We start from the raw sequence: 15,720 nt of genomic DNA, 5'->3' as shown, positions 1-15,720 counted from the left end.
TATAAAATGTGACATTTAATTATAATAAGTAATTACAGACAAGACCTCAGTATTTCAGTTAGTCCATGAACTTATCAATCATCTAACACTTTAAATTTAAAAATTACTGAAACATTATTAATTGTACACAAAACATATGATTGCAGATGTTACGAGAATCAAATTCATCCAACATTCTGGAAATGTGCTGTTATCCCTTTTTTAGCATCTCCGAACAGCTGAATGGTAACAGCCACACTATCAGATGAGTTCCTAATTGCTATATTGTTTGAAGTAGAGTAATTAAATGTTATAATTTTTCAGTTCAAAGTAATTAAGATGAAAGGTTTTAGATTTTCCCTGTACCAATTTAAAAATGTACTGCTTATCAATGCATACAGCTGGAAAGCTTAAACAATGTTCTTGAACTACAAGACCTCAAAACACATGTATCACAGTATATTTTCAGTTTGATTTAAATTATTATTAAACATAATTAAAATAGAGGTTACAATAAACAAAGTGTCCACATCCTTCTTGAATGCAAGAATGAAAACTTTTTGCCACATTTGATGGAACTAGACAAAGCATTCACACAAAACTGTCTTTGAAATTTCCAATTTGATATTGGCTACTGATACTTCCAATGTGTGATAGTTGTTAGTATACTAGTCCTTTTAAGTAGCCCCCAAAAAATACCAATCTAGGATTTGTAACAACTGTAAATTTTTGTAAATATGATGACAATGGTCTCCCAACTTTACTGTTCTGCTTGGAAAATGGCATGCTGCACTCACTGTAAACTAGTATGTTTTATACTAGTGAAGGTTGGATTACTAATAATATTTCTGAATACTGGCCAAATATCTGAATTTTTGGAAGAAAAATAATTTTAGCATAAAAAATTAATATCAGCCATGCTAACATTTTGATTTAAGAGTAACACTCAGTGAGTTATAATGTTTAAAAGTGAAAATTTCTAGGGGTACCCCCAGCTAAACTTAGAGCATAACTGCATAACTGCCACTGGAAATCAAGTTCTTAAGAATGATGCTTAAGAACCTGATGTACTTATCTCCCCCTTCCCTATTTCTAATCTACTGAATTCCTCCTCCATAATTTTCTTTTATGCTGTATTAAAAATGACTAATAATGCATTATTTCTCATATAAAGAAAATATGAACTGCAAAATACAGAAAAAAAAGAATTTATATTAAAAAAAAGTTTCCATTATATAGAAAAACCTGCAGTTTATGAGAGAAAATCTGTTCAGCTGAAGATACTTTGCACAACCCCTGGAATCCTTGTATGCCTCTCATGATGGGGAGTGTGCTGCCTAATAGGTTAAGAGCCAGTGACACTGGATGACAGACATTTTTATTCTAATCATTTTTGTCTAGTAAATGATGAATTTCGGGCAAATAGTGGAAGTAATTAACATTTAAGAAAAACAGTACATGTAAATTTATAAAGAAAACTAATTTATTTTATATATTTTTATACATTTACACTGGAGCAGGGGTAGGTACACTTAGAAGTGGGGAATCTGTTTCCATACTTTGCTGTGTAGAAGTTGGCTGATGGTTCTTCAATACATCATGTAATATCTGTTGTAATTTCTGAATCATCTCACTGTGCTGCTTTAAAAAAACAAGAAAGAAAGAAAAAGATATACATATATATATATATATATATATATTATCAAAATATATATGTTAAATAATGGTCAAAATAAAATTTTGTTTTTTTCCATCAAACACAAACTTTTCTAAACCAGTTTTGTTTAATGATTTTAAATGTTTTCAACTCTTTGTTAGAACATGTAGTTTCCGTAATATGATTGCACACTATATTGTAATAAAAGATATATACAATTTAAAATGTTATGCAGATAATTTTTTTGGTACACTTTGTGTGGAATGTTACAGCACAACATCCAGCTGTCTTCCAGCATACAGTTTCATTCCGAAATCATGGTAGCAATGTTCCTCTCCCCCACTCATCATTTCAAGGTTTTCAGAAAAGAAGTTTCAATGGCATAATTATGACATTCCATTTCTTTATATGCATTTCTGAACTCCACCTTTGTATATGAGAGCTGTCATTACCCAAAAAGTAATAAAATCATTGGAAAGCCTGCCGTGCTTTTCAGTTCTAGCACATTGAGGCATTTTTCAAAGCTTTCAACATTGCAAAAACACTCCAATTTTAGGCTCTAGAAAGATCCCCTCTTTCACTTTCGCAACACTGATCTCTGAAAATTTCTCACTTAAATAATGAAATCCTCTTGAATTCATCTTACCCATCAGTTTCACAAAAGTCTTCATTGGACCAGTTTGATATGGAGAAGTGAAAGGAAAAACAATGGATCCACTAATGGAGCACACTACTTATTCACAGCTCATATCTTTAATCTTTATTGTATACAAACATGGTATATACAATAGACCCTTCGCAGCAGCAATGCCAGGGGTTTTACATTGGTTGGTGGACAATAGCCTTGGGGGAAGGAGGCCCACATCAAAGTTCGGGCTCATCCCCCAGAGCCAACAATAAAATAGAATCAATGTCAGATTATTTACAGAATATATGCTTTTGACAGTATTTACAATGAAATAATAAAGATATTCATATTTACATTATGTTATATTAATATTTATATTCATAAAGATATTCTTGACTTTATTTACAACACATTCATAAAGACATCGTGCTTTGAACAATATTTACAATATATTGGGCATTATTATTATGCTGCCCTTATCAATGTGCACTTTGCCTGGCCAAGGTCAGGCTCTTAAGGATCTGTCTTCGGTACCTCCGATCCTTCACAAATCTACAGAGGTCGCCATCAATTGAAAGGATTGTGGGGAGCATCTCCCTGTGGAGAAAGCGGTCACTGAGCGATAGTCTGTTATAGTGAGCTGTGAGCGTGGGAGCTGACCCCAGTCCGGGTAGAGGGATCCTCCAGCCACACAGTTCCCAGATGTTTGGCTCCGAGACCATTCCGGTTGTCATCTTGACAGTGAGAACAAGGCGTTTTTCAAATACAAGATCTGGAAGTCGGGCAAAATTAAGTGAGATCGCCATCGCAGTTGTTCTTTGCTGGGGTGGACGACGATGTTTTTGCGTGATCCAACGAAGGAGCCAGTATTCGGCGGAGTACACGCGCTTGATGTTGGTAGGGGCCGCGGACCCCCAAATTTCTGAGGCATACAGTACAACGGAGTATACTGAGGTGTATACGTATCGACGAGTCACATCCAGATCACTAACGTGGAGCAGTTGTTGTTTTGTGGTCCAGCGCATTTGACAGAATTTTGCTGTGAGCTTGTCAATGTGGGGGTTGAAGCTCAGTTTATAGTCGAAGACGACTCCCAAGTCTATATGCATCTTGACCACTGGGAAGGGAATGCCGTCTAGAGAGGCTTGGATTTCAGTGGGTTGGCGCTTCAGAGAAAAGACAATTTGTGCTGATTTGGCAGGGTTAATGAGGAGGCCAAATTTGTGCTTCTTTGAGGCCAGTCAAGTCTGATATAATAGTCTGCACTAGAACAGCTGTCCTGTAGACAGAGAAAACAATATTGTGAACTCCCTGCATGCCATTAACATACCACTGATTTTCAGGTCACTGCAGATATTTCAGTGACATAGTGGATAAATTGCTTTGAGTAGTGTCTTCATGTTATAGTATGTCGCCTTTAGAAAAACAGATTGGGAAATGAGGTTGAATGGCTTTATGTTCCATCATGCAAAAGAAAGCAGCAATGCTTCGCAGCAAAGTTTAAGAGAAAACTCTGGAACTTTGCTGTGAGGATTGATGAAAAGGCAACATTCAGATGTAATATACTTGCAAAAATTCCTTAAAAGCTCCATATTGGTTTTTTTCAACAGACATTCAAGACACTGACATTCTTTTTAACCAAGTGTTTCTGCTTTAATCTGAAGGTAAGAAGCTCAGCTTTATCCTTGGAGAGGGCTAGATCTCTAATGAACATAAGCTTGCTTTCTGCATCAATATGCCTCTACTAATGCTAATGCATCTTAAAAACAGCTCTAGCTCTGTTGTCTTTGTTGGGTATATGCCAGTGATTAGCTGAAATTCTCAGATCTCCATTGCACCATCGTTTCATTCCATTTTGGAATGAGACGAAGACAAAATGGAAAGACTATGCTGTGAACATATTGGAATTGAGGGATTGGTCTCATCAGTGAATCCAGATTTGGATAAACAATTTTGTGCTTAATCTTTATTGAGAATTCAGTTACATTCATATTACAAAAGTAACAATCACCATAGTGATATTTTGTCTCTGTCAATATCATGGGTATGGAAAATTACAACTTTGTATTCCTTTTATTCAACCAGTCATGTAATCCATTTGATGAGTGGCACATATAACATGTTGTATCTACACCATATTCTGGTTATATAGAGGAGAGCTGAAGTATAACTGGCAAATTTTCCAAATATCTGTTGTGACTGTACACTGTTATTTAGTTAGGAAAGAACCACACATACAGCATAATTTGTTGGGGCGATTTGTAAAGTTTCAATGCACGAGGAGCAGTAATTCATCCAATTTTACCAGAATTTACAATCAAATAATTAAATTATGAAATAAAAAAGATATTACATAAATATGAATGTATAAAAATAATAATAAATAATAATTATATTCATGCAGGATGGTTAAACAATAATAAATAATAATTATATTCATGTGGGATGGTTAAACAATAATAAATAAAAATTATATTCATGTGTAATTATATTCAACTGCCGTTTTCTGGAACAACCTTCCTTCATATGTATTTCCTGAAAATTACAATCTACAGAAGTTCAAGTCCAATGTCAACAAATATCTTCTTTCGTCTTCTCAACCTCCAACCCAAGCACGGTACTAAGTACTATAGGTTCTAATACCTCTCGTGTTTGGGGTTCACATAAAAAAAAAAAAAAAAAAAAAAAAAATGTAGGATGGTTAAACGGATATGCGATTGATATAATCAGTCTCATAGTGTTAATGTCACTGGTCTCAACAAAAACTAGACATGCTATAATAATAACAAAATAGATTTAGGATCAGCGTCCAAAGATCTACCAGTTCCACATATTTGTTTTTCTGATTAAAATACTTATTGAACTACATAATTTATACAAGGTGGTATGGAAAGTTCTAATTGGAGGAAATCTCAGAAATTTATAATACTGCATAGGAATATTGCAACCATATTATATCCAACCAGTTCTTAAAAAGGGTGACAAATCCCTCCCATCCTATTATTATCCCATTGCAGTTACTTCTGTTTCTAAAGTAATGGAGAAATCAATTAACCACCAACTCAAACAATCTAGAAACCTTTCATCTGATCAATGATCGCCAGTATGGATTCAGTCAGTGTAAATCCACTGGTGAAACTCATGCAGTTGTTCTTGACATTTCAAAGGCTTTTGATTGTGTTTGGCATAAAGGTCTTCTAAATAAGCTTCTATCTAATGGTTTGCCATTTTTTTTTTTTTTTTTTTTTTTTTTGTAATTGGGTATCCAGTTTTCTCTCTAACTGCTCACTGCAAGTAGATGGCTCTGTCTTTTAACTTCTCCACTAATTTTAATTCCCCAAGGTTCAGTTCTTTCTCCCACTCTTTTCCTCTTGAATTAATGACCTTCTTCCACTGACTGAAAATCCTATCCATAGTTTTGCTGACGATAGTACATTGCATTCTATCTTCCAGTTTGAGAAACCTTGCCCTGCTCAAAAGCTTCAACTTCTTGAATATCCACTACCAATTCTTTAAATGCTGATCTCCAGGTAATTCAATCCTTCTAAAACTCAGTCCTGTCATATTTCACAAAAAGGATTCTTCTGCTCCTATGCTTATCTTCAATTACACTCTGATATCTAGGCAAGATCATATATCTCTATTGGAGATTACCCCGACTTCTAATCTCTCTTGGTATGAGCACACTACAAATATTGCTTCCTTTGCATCTAAAAAAACTGGGTTTTCTCTTTCACTCTTAGCATTACTTTTCTTCTAAATAGCTGTTTATTCGGTATAAATTGCAATTCTGCCCTATCATGGAATATTGTTTCTACATCTGGGGTGGTGCCCCGACTCATCTTTAACAGAGTCTCTCCACTCTGTCTCATAAACATTCTCTTTCTGCTGTATGCCTTTTCTATAGATACTTCCACAGACATTGTTTTTCTCAGTTGGCTTCTGTAATTCCCACTCTCTCTTCAGTGCCACAACCAGATCAACAACCTTTTACTGTCCAACTTCAAATTCACAGAACCAACTTTTCTTCTTCCTGAGTTATTCCTTCAACTGCCATTTTCTGGAACAACCTTTCTTCATAATGTATTTCCTGAAAATTACAATCTATAGAAATTCTAGTCTAATGCCAACACGTATCATCTTTCATCTTCTCAACCGTCAATCCATGCAGAGTACTAAGTACTATAGGCTCTAATACCTCTTATGCTTTGGGTTTTTGTAAAAAAAGAAAAAGAATATTGGAAAAGGACTGAAATGTTTGATAAGCTAGAGTGCTATGCTTCTGATATGAAAAGGTGCACTAAAATGAATTAACTAATTTTCAGAAAAAAAAAAAAAATCATTGTTATTGATCATCCTGGAAGAGACATCATGGATGGCAGCAATTAGCAGCACTACCTCAATTTACGAGAGATAATTCCAAAAAAAAGTCAACCAGCAAAGTCAGGGATCATCACTGGTTCAGATATAGGCAAACTGAAAATACCAATACTCAAAGGTACGGATCTGGAGAAGAAAATGTACGTTATTCAGAGTGGCTTATCTAAAAGTTAACGTTGATAGTATCTGACATAGTGAAGGAACAATTTATACAGTACCTGAAAAAGCTGCAAAGAATAAAATTTATTGCAACAGTAAGACAATATCATGATCAAACATCAAAATAAATGCACACATCTGTTAGAATTAAGCAATTCAAAATGACTAATGTCTGCCACAATACAGAATTGAGTTCATAATATTTATTAAGTATTAGTAACGGCCGCATGGTGCAAGAAAGCCTATGGCTTATGCTGCACCAGCCAAAAAAAAAAAAAAAAAAAAAAAAAATCCGAACAAAACAATGATAAAAACAAAAAAAAATAAAAATAAAAATAAAATAAAATAAATAACTAAATAATAATAATTAATAAATAAAAAAAAAAATAAAATAAAAAATAAATAAAAAGGAAATTAAAACTATCATCCTATGCGCTTCCCTTACCTGAAAGTACTATCCAGATGACCTTTGAATTTCCCCAAACTGTCAGCCTCTACCACCCATGAAGGCAACTTATTCCAGTAATTTATAACTCGCTGGCTAAAATAAAACTTCCTGCAGTCCAATCTAAACATTTCCCCCCCGTAACTTGAATTTATGTCCCCTAGTTCTAGCATCATTTATAATCTTGAAAATTTTGTCCTCATTCATTTTATTGATGCCTCTCAGAGCCTTAAACACCTCAATCAAATCTCCTCTAAGGTGTCTAGTTTCCAAACTCTGCAACCCACATATTCGAAGTCTTTCTTCATAAGTACGCCCTTTTGCCGATCTCACCAGGCGAGTTACCCTTCTTTGCACCCTTTCAAGTGTCTGCAATTCTGCCCAGACACGATAGGAGGGAGTATATGATGAGAGCCTTGTCGATCAATTCGGCCCTGGAAAGATTGTGCAAGGCTCAAGGGGTAGAATTTTTTTCAGCCTGGACTGTACTTGTTAACAGGAGAGATTGCTTCTACAGGGATGGGATACACTTAAATAGAAAGGGTGCAAGAATATTTGCTGATGCTATCGAGCCAGTGTTAGATGGGTCGGAAAACTGCTAGCTTGGGGGGAGACAAAGACCAATAGATTGACAGTAGCCACTGGCAGAGGTGAAAGAGATTCTTGCACTGCTTCTATTAGAATGAGCAGAAGCCTGAAAAACAAGATGCATGGTATTTCAGAGACTGCTGGGAGCCATTGTGGTACAAGTAAACACATGGGTTGTGTTAGGGTAGCAAAGAATAGAAACAGGTGCAGGTATACTTGCGTGTACACCAATGCTAGGAGTTTAGTAAATAAATTTGATGAATTTGAGGTATTGCTCAAAACATCGAAGGCAGATATTGTTGGGATATCAGAGACGTGGTGTCACACAGATATAAGGGATGCGGAACTGCAATTTGGGGAGTACAACGTCTACAGAAAGCATAGACAGGATAGGAAGGAGGGAGGTGTTATGCTATTAGTTAAGAAACACATAAAAACCAAGGAAGTGAAGCCAGTCGACATCGCTGGACAGTGCAGTGTGGAGTCAGTTTGGTGTGACATAACATTGGGAGATCAAAATTGAGAGTAGGAGTGTGCTATAGGCCTAATGACTCTGATGAGTATAATAAGGAACTGTACAGGGAAATAGAGTGGGCCAGTAAATCAGAGTGTCTTATAATGGGAGATTTTAATTTCCCAGATATTGACTGGAATTTGGGGGCTGGATACTCACACACTAGCAGGGCTTTTGTGGATTTATTGGATGATTGTTTTCTACATCAGCATGTTCGGGAGGCAACTAGAGGGAGTAATACTCTTGATTTGATTATCAGCAGTGATTCTTCATGCATTAAGAATCTGCAGATAAACGAACCACTAGGTGGCAGTGATCACAGTGTGCTGAAGTGGGATTTACTCAAAGAGGTAACTACCATTAGGGGTAAAGGGAAGGGTTATTGCTTCCGTAAAGGCGACTACGATGGACTGAGACAGTATTTAAATTCTATACAGTGGGACCAACTGATGATGTTACCAACAGCAAATTCAAAATGGGAAGCATTCAAAGAACTTATCTTGGAAGCTACTAGGCTTTACATACCAACTAAGAAATATTGTTCAAGGTTTAGGCCAAAATGGATGTCAGATGAACTAATGAGGCATATGGCAGAGAAGAAAAATGCATGGGATACTTACAAATTAACACATGACACAGAAGCCTATGATAGATACAAGTTGATATGCAACCAAGTTACAAAGGAGGTTAGGCAGGCGAAGGCAGATTACGAGAAATCCTTGGCAAGGGATGCAAAGAAAAACAGCAAAGAGTTCTTTACTTATGTAAACTCTAGAAGGAAAGGGATGAATCAGATTGGTCCACTTGATATTGATGGGTCAAGTGTTGATGATCCTGCTCAGGTGGTTAACAAACTAAATGAATATTTTGCATCGACATTCACACATGAGGAGTTATTCAGCGAGGGGAATGCCAGAGGTGTATTCAACTCTAGCAGTAAGTTACAGAATCTTGAAATAACTGGGAGTAAAGTGGAGGAGAAACTGTTGAAGATAAACACAAGAAAGGCACCCGGGGTGGATGGGATCTATCCAGTTATATTAAAGGAGGCAGCAAAGGAAGTAAGCAAACCCTTAGCCATAATTATGAGAGCTTCCTTGGACTCAGGGGAGGTACCCATAGACTGGAAATGTGCAAATGTGACCCCAATTCACAAAGGAGGATCAAAGGCTGACACAAGTAATTATAGACCTGTGAGCTTGACTTCTGTTCCAGGAAAATTAATGGAGGCACTGGTTAAAGACGCACTGCAGGATCATTTAGACAAGACTTCAGTTATAGCTCAGACACAGCATGGTTTTGTTAAGGGGAAGTCTTGCCTGACCAACTTGATTGGATACTATGATGCAGTCACAAAAGAACTGGATGCAGGGAATAACTTTGATATTATATACTTGGATCTTAGAAAAGCTTTTGATACTGTTGCACATGGAAGACTGCTACACAAATTGGAGCAGTGTGACATTGGAGGCAAATTGCTGCTATGGATAAAGGGGTGGTTGAGGGGGAGAAGACAGAGAGTGGTAATCAATGGACACTGCTCATCGTGGACTGATGTTATTAGTGGAGTCCCTCAGGGCTCAGTGTTGGGTCCATTATTGTTTTCTGTATTTATAAATGATATTGATGATGGTATATCGTTATTAATGTCCAAGTTTGCAGACGATACAAAGGTTGGCAGGGTTGTCAAGGACACTACTGACACTATGCTTCTGCAACAGGATCTGGAAAGGTTGAGCAGATGGGCTGAGAGGTGGCAAATGAAGTTTAACATTGACAAATGTAAAGTACTACACATGGGAAACAGCAACCCCAGAGCAACGTATCAACTCTATGGTACAACACTGACAGTGGTAGAGAATGAAAGGGACTTGGGGGTGGTTGTGCAGGCAGATATGAAGTTCTCTGAGCAGTGCAGACGGGCTGCAAGAGTAGCTCATGGAGTATTGTCTATGATATACAGGAATTTTTCCAGCAGGGATAAGGAGGTGATTATTCCATTGTATAAGGCGATGGTCAGGCCACACCTAGAGTACTGTATACAGGTCTGGAGGCCTCATTTCAAGAAGGATGTAGAGCTGCTGGAACGAGTACAGAGAAGGGCAACAAGATTAGTGAATGGAACAAAGGGGTGCTCTTACGAAGAAAGGCTTAAGTTTTGCAAATTACAGTGTCTGGAGACTAGGCACCAGCGAGGTGATCTGATAGAGGTGTATAAAGCCTTGAATGGTTTAAGCATGCTCAATGCTGATGGGATTCTTCCTCTAGCTCAGAATAATCACCTGAGAGGGCATAAATTCAAATTGAGGAAAGACAGATGTAGGATAGACGTGCGGAAATTTGCCTTTAGCCAGCGGGTGGTTGGTTGGTGGAACAGACTTCCATCCCTTGTGGTGGAGGTTGATAGCCTAAATAAGTTTAAGGCTCAGCTGAACAGGTATTTTGAACAAACAGAGGGGTGAAGCGGAAGTGGTTTTTTTTTTTTTTTTTTTTTTGCTGATGCTGCATAAGCTTGCTTTCTTGCATCAAATGCCTGTACTAATGCTAATGCTAAAGAAGCTCGATGTCTTTCTTTAGGTGCGGTCTCCATACTTGAACACAGTATTCCAAGTGTGGCCTAACATAAGCCTTATATAATGGGATGATCACGGCCCTATCTCTACTTGCAAAAGTTCGATAGATCATCGATAGGACACCATGGGCCTTCCTTGCAACCTGTTTACAATGCACAGAGAATTTCATGTCTGACCGTATCGTAAACACCCAAGTCCCTTTCCTCCAGTACTGGGTTTAGTTGAACTCCACCAAGTGAATAAGTTTTTTTGGGATTACTGTTTCCCAGGTGTAATACCTTACACTTCAACAGTGGCCCTAATACTGATCTTTGGGGAACCCCACTTCTTACATCAACCCAATCTGAGGAATAGCCATTTATCACAACCCTCTGCCTCCTGCCCTGAAGCCATCCTTCTATCCATCTAAGGATTTTCCCAGTGATTCCAACCTGTTCCAGCTTATAAAGCAACCGCTCATATGGGACTGAGTCAAAAGCTTTGCTGAAATCTAAATAAACAATGTCGAAATTATTTCCTAAATCCAGCTCGTGAGTGACCCTTTCGAAATAGCGAACCAGATTTGTTAAACATGATTTTCCCTTTACAAAACCATGCTGAGTATCCTTGAGAATTTCAATTCGATCCAAATGATCCTGAATTTCACCCTTGATCATTGCCTCCATGATTTTCCCTACTACTGAAGTCAGACTGACAGGTCGATAATTTCCAACTTCACTTTTAGAGCCACCCTTATGTATGAGAGATACATTGGCACTTTTCCAATCCAACGGAATCTCCCCAGAGTCTACTGATGCTCGCATAATTAGCCTCAATGGTTCAATGCACTCGCTTGCCGCCTCTCTTAAGATTATAGGGTATATTCCATCAACTCCAGTAGCCTTACTGGTCTGTAGGCTCGAAAGTTTTTTCATTAAATAATCCTGCGAAATTTCAATATCATTAATTACATATTTTTTAACTTCGCTCCCACAATTTCCCATTGCCACAAAAGGCTTTTCATTTGTAAATTTCGATGCAAAATAACTGTTGAGTTCATCTGCAACGGCAGCTGGTGTATTTATTACTATCCCCTTTCCCTTACATAAAGGTCCGATCTGGTTTGTCCTGCTCTTCTTGGCATTTATATATGTGAAGAATTCTTTATCCCCCCTCTTCGCTCTGTTTGCTAGTGATTTCTCATAAACTGCCTTTGCCTGTCGAACCTTTTCTGTGGCTCTATTACACATCACCTTGTAGCTGTTATAGGCTTCAGTACTTTTTATTGCTCTGTAACCTTTCCATGCCACCTTGTTCTGCTCAAGTAATGCGGCAACTTCACTATTCATCCAACTTGGAACCCTTCTCGTGAAGTATTTTATTAATGGTATATACGCATTCAAGGCATCTGTGATTAATGTTTTAAAAGCGTACCACAGTTCAATTGTATTCATTCTCTGCATGATATCTACCCAGTTAATAGAGGCCATGTAGTACTTTAAGGCATCGTAATTTCCTTTTCTGAAATTAAAACCCATTCCTTTGCCTTTTACTTCTGCTACCTCTCTCGTCATCATCCACCGTAGAACTCCGTGATCACTTCCTGCTACTGATTCCTCTACTGTCAGCCCTGTTATGTCATCTGATTCATGTGTGATGATGAGGTCTAGGATATTCTTTTCTCTAGTACTTTCCCTGACATGTTGATACAAATAACATGTCATCTAGTTGATTTAAAAATTTTGTTCCCCATGTCGAGTTTCCTTCCCATTTACTCCAATCAATTAGAGGTAAATTGAAATGCTCATAATAAGGCATTGACGCTTACTTGCCCATTCCATTTGCATGTAGAGGCTTTTGTCATAATCTTCACAATCACCTGGTCTGTAGATTACTCCTACTTGCATTATACCTTTGTTTCCAACTATCTCACACCATACAGACTCTATACTAGCATGTGAAACGTCTGAATCCGGGAAAGCTATCGTCGCATTCAGGCTGCTTCTGATAAGAAGCATTACCCCACCACCCCTTCTATCTAACCTATCTTTCCTAAATACATTATACAAACCGTACCGAAATTCATCATCCCCAATATCCGGGTGGCACCATGTATCTATAAGCCCTATTATGTCCGCGTTACTTGTTTTAACCAGCAGTTCGAATTCGCTCATTTTATTGACGACACTTCTAACGTTACTGTATAAACAATTAAGATTTACTGTTCTTGTATATTTAACAACCCTAACACAATCCTTGTAGTTTTTTAGGCTCCCTTCCATGGCATTAGCTATCCCCTCACGTGAAACGTTTCTGCCCCCAGAACATCTAGATAATACGTCCAGTTGGGGTAATAGATAAGAACTCTTAAGGTATGTGCAAGAGTTACATTGCCCAATATTATCAGATAAACGCGTGTCAGTATTACCCACATCCCCCCTAACTAGCAGTTTCCCTGAACCTTTAAGGTATCCTCAATAATACTGGCAAAAACTTTTGCACCACCTTTGTTTAAGTGTATCCCGTTTCTACAAAACAAATTCCTTCTACCTACAAGTGTGGTCCATGCTGATAGAAATTTACCCCCTAAAGCCTTGCAGATTCCTTCAAGTCTTGAGTTAATCCACAAGGCTCTTAACATATAATTCCTCCTATCGTGTCTGGGCAGAATTGCAGACACATAGACATTATGGCCTAGTTCGCGACATTTCCTCAGCATGGTCCTGTATTTTTCCAATAAATCGTCAGATCGTATACGTTTAATATCATTTGTCCCCACATGAATAATAATATTTTCTTTATCCCCTTTAAAATCTGACAATCTGTTGGTGACATCATCAATAGTTGCTCCTGGCAGACATACCCTGGTTCTGCTCCACCTATCTTTATTACAAAAAATATTCCCCGTTTCCCTGACAATGGAGTCTCCTAATAAAACAATGTCCTTTTTAACCAGAGTAGTTTGCACTTGGTTTTTCTGTTTTGAGGCTCGAATCGGGTGTGCATCACTTGGTAAATTGCTGGGGTTTTGAGTCCCTGATGAGCTCCCAGATGCATTATTTTTGAGGGCAAGCACTCGTTTTTTCAGGGACTCAAATTGTTCCATCAGTGCACCAAATTGTAATTTAAGATAGGTGCACTCCTTACATCGATCGCAAAGAAAAGAATCCCCAGGTGAGATAGGAATAGTCACCAGGTCGACCTTGGAAAACATTCCACAGGTTCCACAACGGATTAAATCATGACTCACCCGTATCATTTGTCCCCACATGAATAATAATATTTTCTTTACCCCCTTTAAAATCTGACAATCTGTTGGTGACATCATCAATAGTTGCTCCTGGCAGACATACCCTGGTTCTGCTCCACCTATCTTTATTACAAAAAATATTCCCCGTTTCCCTGACAATGGAGTCTCCTAATAAAACAATGTCCTTTTTAACCAGAGTAGTTTGCACTTGGTTTTTCTGTTTTGAGGCTCGAATCGGGTGTGCATCACTTGGTAAATTGCTGGGGTTTTGAGTCCCTGATGAGCTCCCAGATGCATTATTTTTGAGGGCAAGCACTCGTTTTTTCAGGGACTCAAATTGTTCCATCAGTGCACCAAATTGTAATTTAAGATAGGTGCACTCCTTACATCGATCACAAAGAAAAGAATCCCCAGGTGAGATAGGAATAGTCACCAGGTCGACCTCGGAAAACATTCCACAGGTTCCACAACGGATTAAATCATGACTCACCCGTAAATCGCCATCTGCTATTTCCGTGTGAGTCACGATACCCTGTGACGTGTTTAAGGCAGATCTCGTAACTACCATTATAAAATTAAATAAATATCAATGAAAGTAACTTTAAAAAATTATATCAATAATATTATTAAAATCAAACAGTTACAGGAAAACCTATAACAAAATAATCCAACAATATCTAAATAAATCAAATATTTAAAAGCACTATCCAAAAGTAAACCACTTAACTGAGGAGCCCTGTCTAAGCGCGTCCACTCACCTCGAATTTATTGTGTTATCTGATAATGTGTTATCATGGCATGCAGCATAGAAGTCAATGGTTTCTTGTATCTATTCCTTGAACTCTTGCAGATAAAGCAGGGTTTTAGGTATGTATCCTATCCTATATTTCACATAACCACAAAGAAAAAAAATATAAAAGTATTATATTTGGCAGTTTAGGTAGCCATGCTCTTTTCTGACAGAATCAGAATTGTCGGTTGATTCAACCACTGCTCATCACAGTTTTACTAATTATTTGCTGTATGATTCCTTTCACTTCAAAGAGGGTACATGTGCATATGTTGGCTCTGATATTCCTTGTCAGAGACTTCATAATTTGGAATCTCCTCTTTTCGATCTTCTATGGCTTAAAATCTCTATAGCACATTCAGTCAAATTCATCTGTTGCCTCTATCATTCTCCCAACTCCACTAATAATTTTTAATTCACTTCTCTTTGAAACTTGACTTTCTCCAGTCCAACTTTCCTAAGAGAGAGGTAATTTTTCTTGGTAATTTTAATGTTCACAACTCCAGCTGACTTCTGTTTTCTAGTCATGCGGACTCAACTGGTCAAAATGCTGAGGCTTTTGCAATTACTAATTACCTTATACAGATTGCCCATTTGCCTACCAGAATACCAGACATTCCTAACCACACAGCCAACACGTTTGATCTTTTTCTCACAAACACTTCTAAGTATATGGTCGAGGTAAGTGGTCCTCTAGGCAACTCTGATCACAATTTGGTGGTGGTCTCTTCTCCAATGAAGCATTTCTCTCGTCATTTTCAATATGTTGTTTAGCATT

At 37.6% G+C, this 15,720-nt stretch overlaps 1 protein-coding gene across 2 annotated transcripts in view; it reads right to left on the bottom strand.

Moving 5' to 3' along the window:
- Positions 1 to 1,444: 1,444 nt before the first annotated feature.
- Positions 1,445 to 15,720, bottom strand: part of NELF-B (negative elongation factor B) — a 79,021-nt gene continuing 64,745 nt past the window's right edge. Inside the window, exon 10 of one of the 2 annotated variants that reach the window (XM_090369892.1) lies at positions 1,445 to 1,620. In XM_090369892.1, coding sequence (XP_090226018.1) covers positions 1,486 to 1,620 — 135 coding nt within the window. In that variant the 3' untranslated portion in view covers positions 1,445 to 1,485. The remainder of the gene's footprint in view (positions 1,621 to 15,720) is intronic. The other variant, XM_090369893.1, reaches the window with a different exon arrangement.

The sequence above is a fragment of the Mastigoproctus giganteus genome, chromosome 3 (genome assembly GCF_048544385.1).
Source record: "Mastigoproctus giganteus isolate SK-2022 chromosome 3, ASM4854438v1, whole genome shotgun sequence".
In the NCBI taxonomy this organism is placed as follows: domain Eukaryota; kingdom Metazoa; phylum Arthropoda; class Arachnida; order Uropygi; family Thelyphonidae; genus Mastigoproctus; species Mastigoproctus giganteus.
Note: the sequence above shows the minus strand (reverse complement) of the source record. Positions and strands in the feature narration are given on the sequence as shown.